At 43.9% G+C, this 20171-nt stretch overlaps 1 protein-coding gene across 1 annotated transcript in view; it reads right to left on the bottom strand.

Annotated features, from left to right (window-relative positions):
- Positions 1-4282: 4282 nt before the first annotated feature.
- The window catches only part of FERMT1 (FERM domain containing kindlin 1), a 31500-nt gene continuing 15611 nt past the window's right edge, over positions 4283-20171 (bottom strand). The window contains exons 9-14 of the mRNA XM_004751536.3: positions 14447-14571; positions 13579-13685; positions 12146-12367; positions 11245-11369; positions 9812-9953; positions 4283-6810 (exon numbers count right to left, since the gene is read on the bottom strand). Coding sequence (XP_004751593.1) covers positions 6637-6810; positions 9812-9953; positions 11245-11369; positions 12146-12367; positions 13579-13685; positions 14447-14571 — 895 coding nt within the window. The 3' untranslated portion in view covers positions 4283-6636. The remainder of the gene's footprint in view (positions 6811-9811; positions 9954-11244; positions 11370-12145; positions 12368-13578; positions 13686-14446; positions 14572-20171) is intronic.

Here is a 20171-nt window from a genome sequence, read left to right as displayed (position 1 = left end):
TTATATGTCATATAGCTTATATAAAATAAAAAATATATGTGTGTATATGTATTTTTATTTTTATTATTAATTTAAAAAATTTTATTTGAGATTGAGAGAGAGACAGCAACAGAGATAGCGAGAGAGAGCACGAGCAGAGAGAGGGAGAAGCAGTTTCCCCACTGAGCAGGGAGCCAATCTCAGGACACCGGGGTCATGACCTGAGCCGAAGACAAACACTTAACCGACTGAGCCACCCAGACACCCCTCTATATGTGTTTTTAACTGAATTGGTTGAAATACAGTTGGCTGAAACTTAGCATGGCTTGACAACTGTAGGCCCATAGGCTACATTAGGTTCTCAGACATATTCGCTATGTATTCATATATGTTAAGATATGTGACTGCTCGGCAGGGCATGCCTCCTTCATCCTCGTGGTTGCACAGCTGGCTGAATGTGCCTGCGTACAGGACCCACCCAAGCACTTTAGCATTTGTAGCCACTTGTTCTTTTTTTTTTTTTTTAATATTTTATTTATTTATTTGACAGAGAGAGATCACAAGTAGGCAGAGAGGCAGGCAGAGAGAGAGAGAGAGAAGCAGGCTCCCTACTGAGCAGAGAGCCCGATTCAAGACTTGATCCCAGGACCCTGAGATCATGACCTGAGCCGGAGGCAGCGGCTTAATCCACTGAGCCACCCAGGTGCCCCAAGCCTGGTTCATCTTATTGGGGATATCCTTACTGCTGATGAATCTTCATTACTTTCATGGGGGTTCAATTTTTGGAACTATTCAAGTCTAACTCGTTGGAGTTCACGAGGGCAGAACTCTTTCCCACCCTCCTGAGTGCCACCTCTGACCCAGATTTGCAGTCAAATGTCATATTGGACAGGGGGCCAGCAGTTGGGGTCTGAAGATTTTCTTAGTAGAAATTGTCATTATTTTGACTTAAGAGATCTGGTATATTATAAATGAAGGACAAACTGTCTATGGAGTTCTGTAGCCCTTGCCCAAATATACTGGGGTTGAGGGGGCGGAAGTCACCTCAGCAGAATTATTAGAAGTAAAGACAGTCTAGGGCTCATGGCTCAAGAGGCCTTGCCATTCACACGGAATTATCAAGAGCAGTGCTGAAGAGCACAGCTCAAGTTGGGAGGGTCTGGGTTCGAATCCCAACTGCCTACACTCTGGCTGGGTGACCTTGACAAGCTGCTTGACTTCTCCGTCCACAGTAGATCTGCTGTGTCCTGGAGCTGGGTTGTCCCTGGCAGAGGGCTGGGTGTTCGGGTGTCTTCCCAGTTGTGTTCACTGATGCCACACTGGCTATGGTGGGAGTTTTTACACCAGGAAGATTGGCAAACCAAGTCTCCCATTGCTGACCCTTACACACAGAGCATTAAACCTTTACCAGCAACCGCTTCATGTTTCCTCATTTGTGCAGTGAAGTTGACAACACCCATCGCACCCTGAGGTTGAATTGAAAGGACTCCTGGAAAGCACACGTGAGAGTCCCTAATACACGTTGATGTTCTAATTCTTTTTTTTTTTTTAAGATTTTATTTATTTATTTGACAGAGATCACAAGTAGGCAGAGACGCAAGCAGAAAGAGTGAGAGAGAAGCAGGCTCCCCGCCGAGCAGAGAGCCCGATGTGGGACTCGATCCCAGGACCCTGAGATCATGACCTGAGCCGAAGGCAGAGGCTTAAACCACTGAGCCACCCAGGTGCCCCTGGTGTTCTAATTCTTTAAGCCATGTAATAACAGCTCTATTACTATTGAGAATATTCTTTGGGGAGGGTGGCACAGGCGCAAGATTTGACTTGCTCTCACACTGGTTGACACAACCATTTAGCCTCCTGGTGTCTGGCCACTGGGGCTCAACTGTGATGACAGCCTGTTAACCTCAGAAATTCGAGTTCTAGAACTATGTGAACCGACTCAGATAATGGGCCAATGGTGGCAGAGTGAGGCCAGAGTTTCGGAGGGAAAGTATGTGCATGGTGCGTAGGAGGGGGGATGTGCCTCAACCCGACTGTGGGGAAGAGGGACCACAGCGAGAGAGTGCTGGAGTACAAGGGGCTATAAGAGACCACACAGTCCAAACCCTTGTTCTATAGATGAGGAGACATACACTCTCAGATGAGGGCTTGGCTTTTCTTCCGCTATTGCTGCTCCAGGTTCCCTTTTCTCCCTTCCTTCCTTCCACCCACACACCCACTCTTTCATTCCTTCCTTCCTTCCTGGTTTTGTTAATTTGAAAGAGAACAAGCATGCATGAGTGGAGGGGGACAGAAGGAGAGGGAGAAGCAGATTCCCCACTGAGCAGGGAGCCCGACCCTGGGCTTGATCCCAGGACACCAGCATTAATGACCTGGGTGGAAGGCAGACACAATTAACTGAGCCACTCAGGCATCCCTTCTTTTTTTTTTTTTTTTTTTAAGATTTATTTATTTATTTTAAAAAAGATTTTATTTATTTATTTGACAGGCAGAGATCACAAGTAAGTGGAGAGGCAGGCAGAGAGAGAGGAGGAAGCAGGCTCCCTGCTGAACAGAGAGCCCAATGCGGGACTTGATCCCAGGACCCTGGGATCATGACCCGAGCCGAAGGCAGAGGCTTTAACCCACTGAGCCACCCAAGATTTATTTATTTTAGAGATCATACAGTGGGAAAGGGCAAGAAAAGGGGCAGAGGGAGAGAGAGAATCCCAAACAGATTCTTTTTTTTTTTTTTTTTTTTTTTTTTTTTTTTTTTTTTTTTTTTTAAAGATTTTATTTATTTATCAGAGAGAGAGAGAGGGGGAGAGAGCGAGCACAGGCAGACAGAGTGGAAGGCAGAGGCAGAGGGAGAAGCAGGCTCCCCGCCGAGCAAGGAGCCTGATGTGGGACTCGATCCCAGGACGCTGCGATCATGACCTGAGCCGAAGGCAGCTGCTTAACCAACTGAGCCACCCAGGCGTCCCCCCAAACAGATTCTATGTTGAGTGTGGAACCCAACATGGGGCTCAGTCCCACAACCTAGGATTATGACCTGAGCTGAAACCAAGAGTTGGATGCTTGATGGACTGAGTCACCCAGGTACACTTCCAGTTTCCTTTTTGACCAGGCTAATGCAACACTGTCTGGAAGAGATATCTGTATCCCCATGTTCACTGCAACATTGTTCATAATAGCCGAGATATGGAAACAACCTGTCTTTTGATGGGTAAATGGATAAAGATAAAATATATGTGTATATACACAGTGGAATATTATTCAGCCACAAAAGGGAAATGCTGCCATTTGCAACAACGTGGATGGACCTTGAGGGCATTATGCTAAGTGAAGTAAGTTAGGCAGAAAAAGACAAATACTGTATTATCTTACTTATATGTGAAATCTAAAAGAAACAAAGTCCTAGAAATAGAATAGATTGATGGTTGCCAGATGTGGAAGATGGAGGGTAGAGGAAATGGGTGAAGGTGGGGGAAAAAATGTCTTAAGAGGATGCATCATGTTCCACATTAGAAGTTTTAAGCTGCCTTTGGGCAGCATCATAGCCCCATACTTTGCATTCAGCCAGCTTAAATAGCTACCTTTTTTTTTTTTTTTCTTACTGACTGTCTCATGAATTAGCCAATTTCCATGAATATGGAATGACTTACTGGATGTCATCTTAAAACATAAAAACAAAAACCAGTACATGAGATGGTATAAAGGCTGGAAAGACACAACACAACCCAAAATGCCAACAATGTGTGTCTTTGGATAGTATTAATAAGATGAAGCTGGCTTCGAATTCTGGTTCTGCTGCTTCCTGGCGGTGTGACCTTACGCACGTGGTTCACCTTCTGAGCCTGTTTTCTCCTTTGTGGAATGAGAAGGCAAGCCCTTCCTGTCCCCCCATGGGTTGTTGTGAGAATTGTGAAGGGACATCTATAAAGTGTACGTCACTATCTGTTACAGATCCTCTACCACTAAATCAAAGAACTGTCCTAGACATCCGTCCATCAAATCGGAGGCCCTCTGATGCTCCCCTGCCTCTGGCTATTTCTTTGATTTCTGGTGCTTTTTCCAAAAGGTAGACCTGGGAAAAAACAACTCATGATGTCAGGAAATCTAGGGACCTTCAATGGGAAAGGAGTTGAAGCCAGCATTTAAGTGAGGTTTCTAAGTCCATCTCACTGAGAAGAATGAGCTCAGATCTTGGAATTGTGAGGGTAAGTATGCCCTAAACCTGAAAGTTGCAATCCTTTTTCATAGGGGGAGAAAACATTCACCTTTTCAGAGATAGCAAAGTAGAGAGGACATGACCAGACCGTACTCAAATCCATATAAAACTTTTATTTAAAAAAGTCCTATAAAATAATAAATGCAGATTTCCCCATCTATTGTAGCTAAGAAAAAATAGGAGGTTGAAAGGCACACATTAATTTAAAATTTCATCATAGGGAGTCAGATGACCTTTTGCAACCAATGTTAAAAAAAAAAAAAAGTCCTTAGTTGCTCTTTGGAATAGCAGCATTTAAGGTTTTCTTGTCCCATTTGTTTATTCCTTTGGGATGTGGTGGTGTGTTCAGGGAGAAACGTTCCTCGGAAAGTTTGGTTAAAACCAGTCCACTCCTTTGAGTGTTTTCATTGAACTGTCAGACACCCGTGAAGAGCTAAGGACGAGGGTCCCACCGAAGGTCTAGCTTTGGTAAATGAGGCAGAGCTGTCCCGGGCAGCAGACAGGTAAAGTGTGATGTCCAGGAGCATCACTTTCATGTAGGGCCTGATATTCTCTTTTTTTTTAAGATTTTATTTATTTGACAGACAGAGATTACAAGTAGGCAGAGAGGCAGACAGAGAGGCAGGAGGAAGCAGGCTCCCTGCTGAGCAGAGAGCCCAATGTGGGGCTCGATCCCAGGACCCTGGGATCATGACCTGAGCTGAAGGCAGAGGCTTAACCCACTGAGCCACCCAGGTGCCCCCTGATGTTCTCTTAAAGACCTGACTTAGGTTCTAAAATAGTAGAGCCCAAGGCGATACCCAAATGACCAACACCGAGATGAACAGTAGGCTCAGCACTAGTTTCTATACAAACATTTCAAACGAAGGTCTTTATGATGTGGACCAGATCTGCCAAGTGCCCTAAGCCGCCTCCGAGTTTAAGTGAGGCCTCGGAAATTCATTTGGTGCCTCGGAAATTCATTGGGTTTTCATGAACCTGCGCCTCTAAGGAGAGGCTGAAAAGAGGAATTTCCAGGGACATCTTCCAGCCCAGGGCCCGGGGTTCCCTAGACCAGGCTGTCCTAATGCGGCTCCCAGAGCGGTGGAAGATCTCAGTTTCTCAAAAGAAAGCAACAGGTGACATTTTGGGGCATCAGAGCCCTGGCCAGGCCTCCAGAGTTTTGCATCATAAAAGAATTAAAAATGGAAATGGAGCCTGTGCTTTACTCCTGCAGCCAAAGTCCTTTCTGGGACAGAACATTTATCAAAACATAATTAAATACTGTCTGGTATTTCCCTCTATCCTGGATATCGATTCTTTCCTTCTCAAAATCCCCTCCTCTCGTAGGTGACAAACCAAAGCAGAAAATGACAACTGAGGCAGCGGTTACCTGGCTCATGCCCGTGGCTTGAGGCAGAGATGACAGAGCGAAAAGCAGAGAAAACAGAAGTCTGTTATCGGCTCCTGATTTACAAAATACACGCAGAAGCCAGAAGGGAAGCCACCAGCCCTTGAACTTGGTGGTTTTTGAGAATGGGCTTGTCCTTCTCTTCCTGACCAGCTGGGAGAAAGACCCCACAGTAACCCCAGATGTGGGGCCGTGCTTCTTAGGAACAGAGAAAACTGGACCCATCCCGCTCCAAGGAGCAGCAGTTGAGATCTGCAGCTGGGTTGAGGAATGGATTTCCCTGTGCCTTTGAGTCACCCCATCATCAAGAAAGGCATGAAGGTGGCTGAGGGACCTTCCAGGAATGGAATAGGACTCGCGGTATAACCTGAGGGGGCCAATGTCCAAGGCCAGATGGGTCTGTAGTCACCTCTGCAGAAATCACTGTGAGCTGATGACCTTGAAGGCCACTGCTCTGACGCCTTGTCACCAACCAGCGCGAGGTAACTCCACCTCTCCCTTCCCCACCCCCAGGCCTTGACCTATAGGGAACAAGTCTGTGTGTACGTGAGGACTCCCTCTGTCATTTTCAGAGGATGGGAGCTAAAAGCAGTTCTGTTAGGAAAGACTAATTACTTTTTATACCTCAGTTATGGAATAAGATCTGTCCTTGGCCACCCATGCTTTCGACCTTTCTGTCTTTTGCTGATTTAGCAATGAAGCGGAGAAGCACAATGGTGGCTTCTAGCCATAGACCTGCAGGTTCTGCAAGTCAGAGAACAGTGGCTGCAGGCTGGGCCATAGAGTAATCTTTTGAGTTCTAGCCTGTCTCCCACCCACCCATTTTGCAGAAAAGGCAACTGAGGGCCCTTCCGTCACTGGTAGGATAGAGGAAAGTAAGGAAAAGGAGGTAGCGGGCAGGGTATCTGGAATGAGATGAGGTCCTCATCTGACGGACCAGTGGTGAGTACGTGCTGTCCGTCAGGCTGCAGTGCACACTGTGCGAGCCAAGGAGCCCATCTGTTCAGGGAGGACCATCCTTGGCTCACCGTCTGTGTGTGGGCAGGTCAGTTTTGCTTCATTCCTGACCGCCAGTCAGCTTGTGGAACAGGTCCTCGTCAAGGGTTTCATTCTGGTCCTTAGACCGAGTAGACAAGAAAATATATCCACCGATGTACTCATGCACGATCTTGCAATCTGCACTCAGGCAGGTGAACGCAATGGAGACGTTCTGGTCAAATTCGATTGCCACCTGGAAGAGGAAGGCACAGGTGAGCCTGAACTCTGAGCTTTAAGGTAAGCTTAAACATTTCAAAGAAAATGAGGGAAAAACTGCCTTGGGATGGCCCCCAGAGCTGAGGACTGCTTAGGTGACTTACAGTTGATTTCCGTCCCCCTCCTGGCCCCCAAAATTTGCACAAAAAAACAACCAACACACACACAGACACACACACACACACAGACACACACAGACACAGACACACACACACAGACACAAACACACACACACACACAGACACACACACACACACCCGCATCTCTTCCATTGAACGCTTCCAGCAAACAAGTCTTTGCTCTTTGCGCGCCCTCTTGTGTCAACTATGCCATACAGCAGGCAAAACATTCTAACTCCCAGCACGCAGAGGTATTTTTGGTTGCTCTTGTTTACTACAAAGCTGTAATCACCAAGACAGCATGGTACTGGCATAAAAACAGACACATAGACCGGTGGAACAGAGTAGAGAGCCCAGATATGGATCCTCAACTCTATGGTCAAATAATCTTCAACAAAGCAGGAAAAAATATACAGTGGAAAAAAGTCTCTTCAAAAACAGTGCTGGGAAAATTGGACAGCTATATGTAGAAGAATGAAATTCGACCATTCTCTTACACCGTACACAAAGATAAACTCAAAATGGATAAAAGACCTCAATGTAAGACAGGAATCCATCAGATTCCTAGAGGAGAACATAGGCAGTAACCTCTTCGATATCAGCCATAGCAACTTTTTTCAAGATATGTCTCCAAAGGCAAAGGAAGCAAAAGTGAAGATGAACTTTTGGGACTTCATCAAGATCAAAGCTTCTGCACAGCCAAGGAAACAGTCAACAAAACAAAGAGGCAACCCACGGACTGGGAGAAGATATTTGCAAATGACAGTACAGACAAAAGGCTGATATCCAGGACCTATAAAGAACTTCTCAAACTCAACACACATAAAACAGATAATCATGTCAAAAAATGGGCAGAAGACATGAACAGACACTTCTCCAATGAAGACATACAAATGGCTATCAGACACATGAAAAAATGTTCATCATCACTAGCCATCAGGGAGATTCAAATCAAAACCACATTGAGATACCACCTTTCACCAGTTAGAATGGCCAAAATTAGCAAGACAGGAAACAATGTGTGTTGGAGGGGATGTGGAGAAAGGGGAACCCTCTTGCACTGTTGGTGGGAATGCAAGTTGGTGCAGCCAATTTGAAGAACAGTGTGGAGATTCCTTAAGAAATTAAAAATAGAGCTTCCCTATGACCCTGCAATTGCACTACTGGGTATTTACCCCAAAGATACAGATGTAGTGAAAAGAAGGGCCATCTGTACCCCAATGTTTATAGCAGCAATGGCCACAGTCGCCAAACTGTGGAAAGAACTCAGATGCCCTTTAACAGACAAATGGATAAGGAAGATGTGGTCCATATACACTACGGAGTATTATGCCTCCATCAGAAAGGACGAACACCCAGCTTTTGTAGCAACATGGATGGGACTGGAAGAGATTATGCTGAGTGAAATAAGTCAAGCAGAGAGAGTCAAGTATCATATGGTTTCGCTTATTTGTGGGGCATAACAAATAACACTGAGGACATGGGGAGATGGAGAGGAGAAGGGAGTTGAGGGAAATTGGAGGGGGAGATGAACCATGAGAGACTATGGACTCTGAAAAACAATCTGAGGGTTCTGAAGGGGTGGGGAGTGGGAGGGTGTGGGAGCCTGGTGGTAAGTATTACGGAGGGCATGTATTGCATGAAGCATTGGGTATGGTGCATAAACAGTGAATTCTGTTACACTGAAAAGAAATTAAATTAAAAAAAAAAAAAAGAACTTCCTAAGCATGCCCTCTGTCAAGGGGCGGGGTGCTCTGCAGACTTTTGAATGGAATAAAAAGTCTCACCTGAATTTTCCTATCCCTCTCCCCCAACAGCCCTGCACCACTTTCCAGCTGAAAGTCGTAAACTCTAAACTCTAGAAGAAACAGATTTCCCTGCTTCTCAACCCTGGTTGCCCAGTGGAATCACCGGTGGACCTTTAAAAATTGCTGCCAGGTGCCCACTCCCAAAGACTGGGATTTGAGGGGTCTAGGGTGTGGCCTGGGCCCGTGTGTTAAAGCTCCCTGTGCAATCCTAATATGCAAGGTTTTAGAGCCACTGCCTTAGAGGTCACCTAATCTCAAACTTTTATTCTATAAATGAGTTAACAGCCCTGCTGAGAGGATTCCACGGTTTAAAAAAAAAGGTGGGAGTCCATTCCCCTCCTTCTAAGGTGGATGGCTTTCTACTGGGAAAACGAGAAAACGAAGGAGGACGGATTCTAGATCAGCAACATCAGAATGTCTTAAATCAGCTGGACGCTCAGGTGCCTCTGACTTGATCTAGAATTTCCCATGCTATAGCCTTGGCTTGGACTTAGCTCCCCGGGTGCAAGTGCAATGGATGGGAGACAGAGAGCTTGCAGGCTACTTAACTCAGGAGGCAAAGTTCTTCTCAGTCATCCCTGCTCCCCTCACTTGCTTCTCTGGCAGCCTATCCCTGTGGGGACTGGAATGCTCCTCAGGTGGGCAGTTGAGCCTCTCAGTCCTCAACCGGTTAGACCTCCAGGCAGCCAGTCAGTGCAGCCTCTTTGGACTCCTTTTGGGTGACAGCGCTGACTCTGGTGATATCTGTGAAGCACTTTTCAGTGTCTTATATAAGCCTGTGCTGAGTGGAAGGAAACTAATTGAACTGCTCGGCGGTTTAGAGTCTGTATGGAAAGTCTGGATGGAGACTAAACCAACTCGCGGTGTTGATTCTGAGACCATTTGGCCTGTGCTTATTAGCAAACTGCCCAGACCTGCATGTGATTAGTTTAGCAGACAATGAGCACAGGCTTGTGGTTTCTGAGTTCTAAATATATGAACAGAGTAATCTACAATTCGGATGGAAGACACATTTATAGCCTCGACACTGAATACACCGAAAACGTTATACCTGCCGGATTTCCCAGTTTACGTTCCACTGTTTCATATTTGTGAATCTCCATGTTGTCATTGGAATCCCGGTGGCTGCATCAATTCTAATCAGCCTGTTATATGAAACTCCCAGGATATCATCTTTCTTGCTTCCTTTAAATCTAAAAAAAAAAAAAAAAAAAAGTGAATGAAAAGCAACTGCTACATGAGGTTCATTCATACACAACTTAAAGATAACAGGAACATTTCTAAATGACATCCGAAGAATGGACAGTGAGGGTTTTTAACTCTTCCACAGTAAGAGCATTTTTATTGTGATAGGAAGAGAATATGAAGAGTGGAGAGAATTAAGGCTGTCCTGCAGACACCCTTTATGTGAAACTGACGTCAGAGGGAAGCAAAGTAAGAGAGGGTCAAGTCAATGAATTTGAAATCCACCGTGTCTGCCAGGCACCCTTCTAGGCACAGGGAATACATTTAGCGACCTAACTGGATAGACAGTGTCTCACTTCTGGAGCTTGTATTCTAGGGGCGAGCGGGTCATGAATAAGGGAAAAAGATATGGCAGGTTAGATCACGAAGGCAAATAAAGCATAGGAGGGGGACAGGCAATATTGGCAATGAGGGGGTTACCATTTTAAGACGGCCGTGAGCAAGGACATTTGATTAAAGATGTCTGTCAGGGAACGAGCCACATGGGTGTCGGGGGAAGAGGACTGGGGGGCAGAGGGCCCAACCAGTGCAAGGCGGCAGCTTTCTTTTTTTGGGGGGGGGGTGCGGTGGGGGGATGCTCATGAACCTGCCAGGAGGCCACTGTGGCTGGGCACAGTGAGGGAGGGGCAGAGGATGTGAAATCCCCAGAGCTAAGGTCTTACAGGGCCATTGTTAAGGATTTGGCTTGTGTGCCAAGTAAGCCAGAAGGCCTTCAGATGGTTCTGGGCAGATGCCTGCTGTGGTTTGACACAGGTCTTAAAAGGATCACTCTAGCAGCCAACCTGGAAACTCAGGGGGACAAGGAGAGAAGTAGGGAGCCCGGGTAAGTACTGTGAAGAGAAGGTATGGAAGATCGTTACGAGCAGATGATGTGTTGGGGCCATTTGTGAGAGGACAGTATTCTTTCCTTTCCTTCTTTTATTTATTTATTTTTTTTTAAATTTTATTATTTATTTATTTGAGAGAGAGAGAGAGAGAGAGCACAAGCTGTAGGGAGGAGCAGAGAGAGAGGGAGAAGCAGGCTCCCTGCAGGAAGTCGGATATGGGGCTGGATCCTAGGACCATGGGATCATCACCCCAGCCAAAGGCAGATCCTTATCCGACTGAGCCAGGCACCCGAGAGGACAGTGTTCTAAAATTACAAAGAGTTCTACATTCTAGACTGAGAATAAACTGGGCTCTGAGAAAGGCACCTGGAGACAAACAGGAAGTGAGAGGGGCTGGTGAACAGTGTGATACCTGACAAGGTAGTAGGTGAGGCCAAATTCCGGAAGAGACTGCCACGCCTGAATGAACCGCAGCTTGGCTTCGACCAGCGGCATCTGGGCCACGTTCTGGTGGGCTTCTAGAATCCTGGCTGCCAGCTGAGCAGAAGTGGAGAACATTGAACCGTTCTTAGCATACCCTCACTGTTCTGTAATCATCCTTTTACCTCAGGTCCCCAGGGAGAAACATAAATGCAAGGCCCAACTGCAACTCTACAATTAATTCCCATTCATTCATCCTCTGTAATTCACTGGGGAGAAGAAGGAATAGCATCAGCCAACACATAAACCCTGAGGTTCATGGGGATGGAGGGTTCTGGCTCCCTCCTTCTGTATGGTGTCCATGGACAATGGTTTCTCTTGAATCAGTTTATCTGTATAACTTTTAACCCCCTCTCATGGAAGCATCATTTAAATTTTTAACTTGTGGGGACTCAATGATTTTAATGAAATCTGGGAATGCTGCCATGTTCAGTTAGCAGTAATCAGCTCTACCAAAGGGAAAAATAATTTCTTTTTTTTTTTTTTTAAAGATTCTATTTATTTATTTGACAGAGAGAGATCACAGTAGACAGGGAGGGAGGCAGAGAGAGAGAGGGAAGCAGGCTCCCCGCTGAGCAGGGACCCTGATGCAGGACTCGATCCCAGGACCCCGAGACCATGACCCGAGCCGAAGGCAGCGGCCCAACCCACTGAGCCACCCAGGTGCTCTGGGAAAAATAATTTCTTAACATCATCTAATACCCAGTCCATAGGCAGAAATCCCCATCAGCCGGTTTTTCATGCTGATGGCCTCAATCATTTTAATTCCTCATTTTATCTCAGAAAATACAGCATTTACTGCAAACAGTCTGCTCCAACAAGATTGGCGGTACCTGCTTTGACTTGTGTTTTTTTGCACACCGAGGTGACACAAAACTTTCAGGGTTCATTTCCATGGTTTCGTTATTGGAAGCCACCTGAGATGCCGAGTTCCGATTTTTCATTCTCAGGAATGAAAGGATGTTGAGGACCTCTGGCTGGTAGGAGCTGTCTGCCATGGTTTTGCCCTTCGATGCCAGGATGCAGGCAGCCATCCATTGCGCATACTGGTTCTCCTGAAGCAAACATCAGAGGGCTGAGACACAAATTCAAGTGCAAAGTGCCCCCCTGCTGGGAACCGACCAGGACGTGAGCTCTCAGCTCTACAGTACACAAAACTGTCAGCTACTGAGTGAGGCAAGAGGTGAAGTGCCCCATGTTCTGAGTGGCTGTCAATCACCTACTTTAATACCCAACAGGAATTGGGTGTTTTGAGTCCTCTGTGGAGTTTCTCTATGCTAAGGGGCTAGAGAATAGGAATGTCAGTTGTGACCCATTCCACACAGAGAATTTTGCATTGAAAGATGAACCCAGGACACAGGTGTACCATGGAAGACAGGCAGGTGAAAACCCAAGCTACCTGACAGCCTTCCTTGATACCTGTTTCCATTTTCATATCATGTCGGATATCTGTGACAGAAGGAAAGGAGGAGAAAAAAAATGAACTGATTTCCCATATTTTGTCTACCCTGGCCTATCCTTAGTAAAGATTCTGATCTCAAGGGAGGAATCAGGTCCACTGCTGGGCTCTGAACCAGTCAGTGGTGGTATCTATTGCTCTTGAACGTTTGTGTAATTTTTTACCTCAGGGAGCCAAGGGGCGTGGTTCTAGAAGCTGAGGGGATGTAACTGGAGAGAGGAAGTCTTCAGAGCAACAGTCGCTGTGGTGCACTGAATTACTGACCTCAGTCTTCATCCTCCTAGTATCCGTACTTTTTGCCATGGAATTTTACAGTCTGTCTCATTAGAGACAGAGTGTAATTTCCCACCTCTTGTCTTTGGACATGCTTTAGCCAACAAAACGTGGGTGGAAATAACAGAGTACTACCTGCCGGCCTAAGCTTTAGGTCATCTGCCATGTTTGTAATTCCTCTCTTGCATTTCTGCCATCATTATGAGCAGAGCCTCCCCAGGCAGCCTGGCACTTCCAGCATAAATACAAGGGAGTTTCACTTCCAGCAAGGAGCCAAGCCTAGCCAGGCCTACAGCTAGAAGCAGATCTGTCCAGGGGACGTGTGGCTGGATCACTGAAGCCTTAGCCTACTCGCCCTCGGTTCAGAGGCAAATGTTTATTGGTATATGACGTTTTGATTTTGGGGTTGGTTGTTACAAGGCAGTAACTGACTGATGAGTGCTCTGATTGGAAAAAAACATCTCAGCTGGTTTGTCCTTAGGCTGAAGAAAAGTAAAGGGACTTAGCATTTTTTTTTTTTTTTAATTTACTTACATGGTCACATCTCAGATACACTTCATTCATACCATCGGCAACAGGGATTAGTAACTTGATTCCAAATTTTCTCCCTGCTACGTTGACGTCTGGCACAACTTCACAGCCTGAATGATAAAAGGCAGGAACAAAACTGAGTTCGGAGAAATGTGGTCTGTAAATCAGATGTGCATCTAAAAGAAACACTTTGAACATAAGCCCTTGGCATTTGCTTCTTTTCTGAAAAATTGAGGACAAGCAGACAACATTAATTAAAGAGGAACTAAATAAGACTCATGAACAATGCATGTGGATAACAAAAAAAAAAAATCTTCCGTTATGATTTTCCTAAATATGTCATCAATTGAATTCATTTTCCAGGTCAATTTGGCTATGCTAACTCATTGTAACATGGAGTTATGAATATGAACTTTTAAATAAACCCACATAGAGGGAATTCTCTTACTGTCACAATGCTAAGGGAACTGAGTGCCCCGGTTAATTAAATATTTCAGTTCATGGAGTTACCAGCACAATCATGGCCATTTTCAGAAATTAGGACAGAAACTAAAGTGACATTGAATTAAACATAACCCTTCTGGAATGCAGGAAGCTTTTCAGGACCCTACAGTCCCTCATGTACTATGCGGATGGCACCAACTGTCACCACTTCAGGGACTTGGACACGCCGGGGAAGAAGGGACAGCAGAATGGAAATAATCCCATTTATCGCTCCACATTTCAGGCCCATGCTCCATGAAGTGAAGCTGAAGGCAGGCTGCCATGTGAGAACCAGTGAAATAGAGGGGCTCCCCTCCTTCAGGGGGTAAGAGTTGGTCTTTCCTGGCTGGGTGATGACAAGCCATACCCAGATATAATACTTTCTTACCTCTAAGATTTAGTTTTTCTACTGGTTCTCCTTGCTCAAGTTCCTTATTTTTAAAGTAGGCTATAGATGTGTCTTTAAAGATGAACCAATATTGTTTGAAAGCCTTTAAGATCAGCTTCTTGGGCCTGCAAATTAAAGTAAATTAAGCATTTTAACAGCTATCCAGAAATGGAGGGACACAATGCAAATTTCACGTGGCTCGAGATGTTCTGGAAACCTGTTCAAATAACACAGTCTGTATTGTTGAAAATAAATTTCATATTACTAACTCATATCTAAAAACTGAAAATGGGGTTTTTAATAGACGTGGTAGTTACTTCAGAATCTCAGGGTTTCGACCACTTTGGCTTTGCTACTCCTGACATGTGTCCCTGAGGAAGACACTTGCTCTGCCTGCCCACATGTCCTGCCTCTGTGTGATGGGGACAGTACCAGCCTCCAGCTCATAGGGCTTCTGTGAGAGTGGGAAGAGGTAATCTCTGAGGGTGCTTATCACAGGGCTTAGCATAATTCAATAAATAATAATAATGATATATAATATAAGTAATATAATAAATAAACAATGATAAATTATTTATTATTAGAGAAACATCTAGGGATCTGGAGACATCTGGTGTCCATCAGAATTAGAAGGGAGCTTGTTAAAGGTACCTGAGCATGGGCCCTAATCCCAGAGACTCATAGTCAGCAGGTCCAGGTTAGGACCCAGGGTTCTGCATTTTAAGTAAGCTTTCCTGTGGTGATTTCCAAGTTTGAGAAATGCGAGTCTAGGCCAGTAATCTCCAAACTAAAACTGGGTACACTCAAACTTTAAAATATTTTTAATATTTAATATAATGTTACCAATATATGTTAGGTGAATATAATAAATACCCATCCCTTAACATATTTATATTTATGTGTAATATTTATAATATATGTACATTGTAATCCTATACAAATAAATTAAAAATGAACATGGAAAGTTCAATTTGTTTCAAAAAGGGAGGTCGTTACTCAGTGACATAAATCCCAGTTGAGGAAATACACTATTGGCTATGCTCACTAAATCACAGTGTCCATGGTAGAATGCCATCTACCTCATTTTAAAGGTTTCTGTTACAACAAAGCTACTGAGTTCCATCTTCCCTGATCTCAATCACTCACTTATGCAAATTAATCAGAAGAGGCTGCATTTTTATGTATTTAGTAAGTGGGTTTCAAACACACTAGAACTTCATTTAGATGACGTTTAACAGAGTTTAAAACTCTGTTTCCAGGTTTAAAGGTGTGCAGATAACATTGTTTTATTATTTTTTAAACTAAAAATTGGTTTTATTCTAATTGGCTTTATTAAGTGATTCATAAATTGGGCAGCATCCCACCTGGCAAGCAGAGAGAAGCTATGGGGAGGGGTACAAAATGGAAGGTTGCCATAGGAAGGAAGGTGGGGTGAGAAAGTTATTAGTAAAAGAAAGGACCATCCCAGGCAAGGCCACCTTCCTTGTGGGGAAGGGCAGGAGGTCTTACTAGGTGATTACCTCATCTTTTGGGAGATGGAGGGCCCATGTGACAGATGACCTCATTGGTGCTGATCAGAAAATTCCCTTCTGATTGGTTAGGACTCATTTCTGGGGGAAGCTGAAATTGCAACTAGGTTAGGTGTTAAGTCCTAGTTTGGAGATGGGATCTAAGTGATGCTGTTTTGAGCTTGTGATTTTCTTTTTTGCAGTTCTCCCATTTTGAACAGACTCTCAGCTTTACTGAGAGATATGATCAAAATTCAGGGCAAGAGAATATAGTTTTAATAGGCGGTATCATTATTGGCAACAGTGTGACAATGGAAACATTTCCAAATAAGTGCTTTCCAAAACGCTCTCTTCGCAGCACTAATCTCTTTAGAATACCAATTGTGTTCTCACTTATTTCACACTCACCTTTTTCTTGAAGGAGAGGTGAAGTGTATTCATTATTTTGAAAGCATCTGCAGGCTGACCACGGACAGCCACTTGTCATCACAGAGAGGTCATAAATTCGGAACACATTCTTTTGAAAAAACAAGAGTGCACGACTCCTCTTAAAGGTATTTTTCCATGTGATAACCAGGGTGTCTTAGTGGGACTAAAGATTTTAATGGTCACTCCCTCTTTATGAAGTTTCCACTGTATTTTAGGTGTCTTTTATTTATCAAGAATCTCACTGATAATCTCCCATGGACATTGTGTAAGTCAGCCTGGAACTTCTTTGGTCCAGTAGAGTTTGCCTATTCACCTACAGTAAACTTGTCTGTGAATGAGGCAATGAATGAATTTTACATGTGCTCCTCTCTCTGTAATCCTCTAGAGGAGCCATTTTATTTATTCCAAAGTAATCTCTGCAACAGTGGTCGCACCTTATAGTTTGGACATAAATAACTGTTTTTATCAAGTATGTAACTTAGCAGTAGGATTATAACTTGTCTGATCTGTACTTAGGGGTTTGCATAAAGTAGAATCTTGAAAGCCTGGTTGGGCACGAAGTTCTAGATTGACTGTTATTTTCTCTTAGCACTTTCAAGAGATTTTCTAGCCAACAAGAAGTCTGCTGCCCACTTAACTGTTTTTCCTTGCTAGGAAATCTGTCTTGCCCACTTAACTGTTTTTCCTTGCTAGGAAATCTGTCTTTTCTCTCTGATTTAAAGACTTTCTCTTATCAATTATTGGCCTTACTAAGATGTACATTTACAGTGATTTATTTTGATTGGAATTTATGATTCCTGAACTTAAGGATTTTTGGCTTCAACAATTATGGAACACTCTCAAGCTTTCTGTTTTGAATACTTGCCTCTTCCCCATATATTCTAGAACTCCTAGTAGGTGTATATTGAAACTTTTCATTCTACCTATAACATTTTCCATTTCTACCTGTGTTCTCTATTTAACTGTGTTTTCATTTTTATTAATTATTTTAATTATTATTACTATCTTTTTAGAGAGAGAGAGTGCACACATGTGTGAGTGGTGGGGGAGGGGAAGGCAGAGAGAGAGGGAAAGACAGAATCTTAAGCAGGCTCCACGCTCAGTGTGGAGCCTGAGACAGGGCTCGATCTCACAACCCTGAGATGATGACTTGAGCTGGAATCAGGAGTCAGAGGCTTAACCGACTGAGCCACTCAGGTGCCCCTTAACTGTGCTTTTAAACTTGATATTCAGAGCACCTATTCAATTTTAAATTCCTATGACTAAATTTTTCATTTCCAGAGTTTCTATTTGGGTCCTTTTCAATATTATCTCTTCTCTTTCATGAGGATTTTTATCTGTTAGTTTCCTTAAGGATTCTAAGCATATTCATTTTACTGTTTTTTCAGATTGTTCTATTATCTAAACTTACTGAAACTGCTAATCTTCTTGTTTGCTGGGTCTGTTGTCTTTCCTTTATGGTGGTTCATGAGCTCACGTGGCTAGTCATTTTTACAGGGAGGTAAGTTTTTTTTTTTTTTTTTGAATAATTGAGTGGTTTTATTTATTTTTATTTTAATTTTTATTTTTTTAAAGATTTTATTTATTTATTTGTCAGAGAGAGAGCGAGCGAGAACGAGCACAGGCAGACAGAGTGGCAGGCAGAGTCAGAGGGAGAAGCAGGCTCCCTGTGGAGCAAGGAGCCCGATGTGGGACTCGATCCCAGGACGCTGGGATCATGACCTGAGCCGAAGGCAGCTGCTTAACTAACTGAGCCACCCAGGCGTCCCGGGAGGTCAGTTTTTAGGGGGTTACTATTTCCTCTGGAAGGCCCATGCATGCTAGATTGTGGATATTTCCCTCCAGGTATTTTTGTAATTTCATTTGCCAGGGCTTCATGGGTTTTGTGGTCCTGGGCCCATTTCTATTTTCTTTATTTTTTTTTCAGAATTCACTTCTCATATAAGACATTTAAATTTAGATCTACCTCCATGTGGGACATAGGGTTTGACTCTTGTTTCTCCAGAGACTTTTCATTTCCCCAAGTAGGACCCCACTCGGGAAGAACTTCCTCCTTGCTTCCTGGGGCAGATGGACAGCTTTTCTACCCCCGGCTAAACAGAGAAGGCCACCTTTAGCAAGTTTCTGCCATTGGGCATGGGCTTCGGGCCAGCATATAGGCCTATAGGGTCCTCTCCTGTCTCTCCCGGGGATTAAAATCCCAGATTCTCATGGGAATGTGGTCTTGGCCCAAATCCCTCTGTGTGTCTGAGGTTTCATTTGTAGAATCAGATTCCCTCTGCATCGCCTGCAAGCTGGACCTCCCCGTCTCACCTCAATTTTGTATTCACAATGCTTTTATTTTCACTTTATCTAGCACTCATGCATATTCAGAGCAAGACTGAAGTTGCACGGCTCGTTCTATTGCTCATTCTACTGTTGGTCTACTGATAAGGAAAGGAAGCCCAAGGAAGTGAAATGAAGGGTCTTTAAGGGTCACACGCTAAAAAGTAGGAGGGGTGCAGCTCGACTCTCCTGCCTTCCTGTCTCCTTTCTTCTTTGCTTCCTTCTTCCTTCCCTTCCTCCTTCATCTCTCCCTTCCATGAACTGTATTATCTATTAAAGTCAACCTCTTTAGACCTTTGGTAGATACAGTGACTGCTATGAAACAGAAGACAGTTCTGTGTGTTTGAGCAAAGCAATCACATTAAAGTGAAGTGGATGGAGGGCTTAACCCCGGAATGTTCTCTCCTTCTCTGGAAACATCTAGAGGAAGGAAAAGGTCACCTTTTGGTTTGTGAAGCGCTGCATTTGCTCTAGACAGAGAATATGGCAACTTACTTTCTTCATAGAATGATTATTAAAAATTATAAAGATGTATTTGTGGATTCAAATTACTACTATAGCTCCGACTGTAACAATATATGTGGTTGCAACCATGTATGCCACAAAAGTTAAATTTAATTAATAAGAATTAATGAAATTGACTTAATTTTAAAAAATGGGCATTTCTGTTTTTTTAATTTTTTATTTTATAAAAATATTTTATTTATTTCTTTATTTGACAGATAGATAGATGGCACAAGTAGGCAGAGCGGCAAGCAGAGGGAGAGGGAGAAGCAGTTTCTCCACTAAGCATGGAGTCCAATGCAGGGCTTGATCCCAGGACTCTGGGATCACGACCTGAGCCGAAGGCAGCCCATTAACTGACTGAGCCACCTGGGCATCCCTTTTATTTTTTAAATTTTTGTTAAAGATTTTATGTATTTATTTGACACAGAGAGAAATAGCGAGAGAGGAAACACAAGCAAAGGGAGTGGGAGAGGGACAAGCAGGCTTCCCGCCGAGAAGGGAGCCCAAAGCGGGGTTTGATCCCTGGACCCTGGGATGATGACCTGAGCCAAAGGCAGATGCTTAATGACTGAGCCACCCATTGTCTGAGATAACATTAAAAAAAAAAAAAAAAGAAAAAAGCAACTTATAGAAACCCAGTGATAAAAATCGTTACCTTTAGATGCTTCTCACTTATACCTGATTCGCTGTTCTCTCTTTCTAAGTCTTTCTTTGCATCATATGTTCCCCAAACAACTCGTGTTTCTTTTCAAGTCATTGACCCGCTGAAGTGTCGGTGTGTTAAGAAAAGTCAACGAACCATAAAGTGACATGAGTAATTGATAGAACTTCAAAGGGGCCTTATTCTTTTCATCTTAACACACCCTGGCACCATCACAAATGTTTTTTTTCTTTCCATGAAATAAAAAACTCCTCTGTCTTTTTAAGTCTCAGATCTGAGGTGACTGGGGAGTTTC

The sequence above is a fragment of the Mustela putorius genome, unplaced genomic scaffold (genome assembly GCF_011764305.1).
Source record: "Mustela putorius furo isolate JIRA1106 unplaced genomic scaffold, ASM1176430v1.1 tig00000874_pilon_pilon_pilon, whole genome shotgun sequence".
Classification (NCBI taxonomy): domain Eukaryota; kingdom Metazoa; phylum Chordata; class Mammalia; order Carnivora; family Mustelidae; genus Mustela; species Mustela putorius.
Note: the sequence above shows the minus strand (reverse complement) of the source record. Positions and strands in the feature narration are given on the sequence as shown.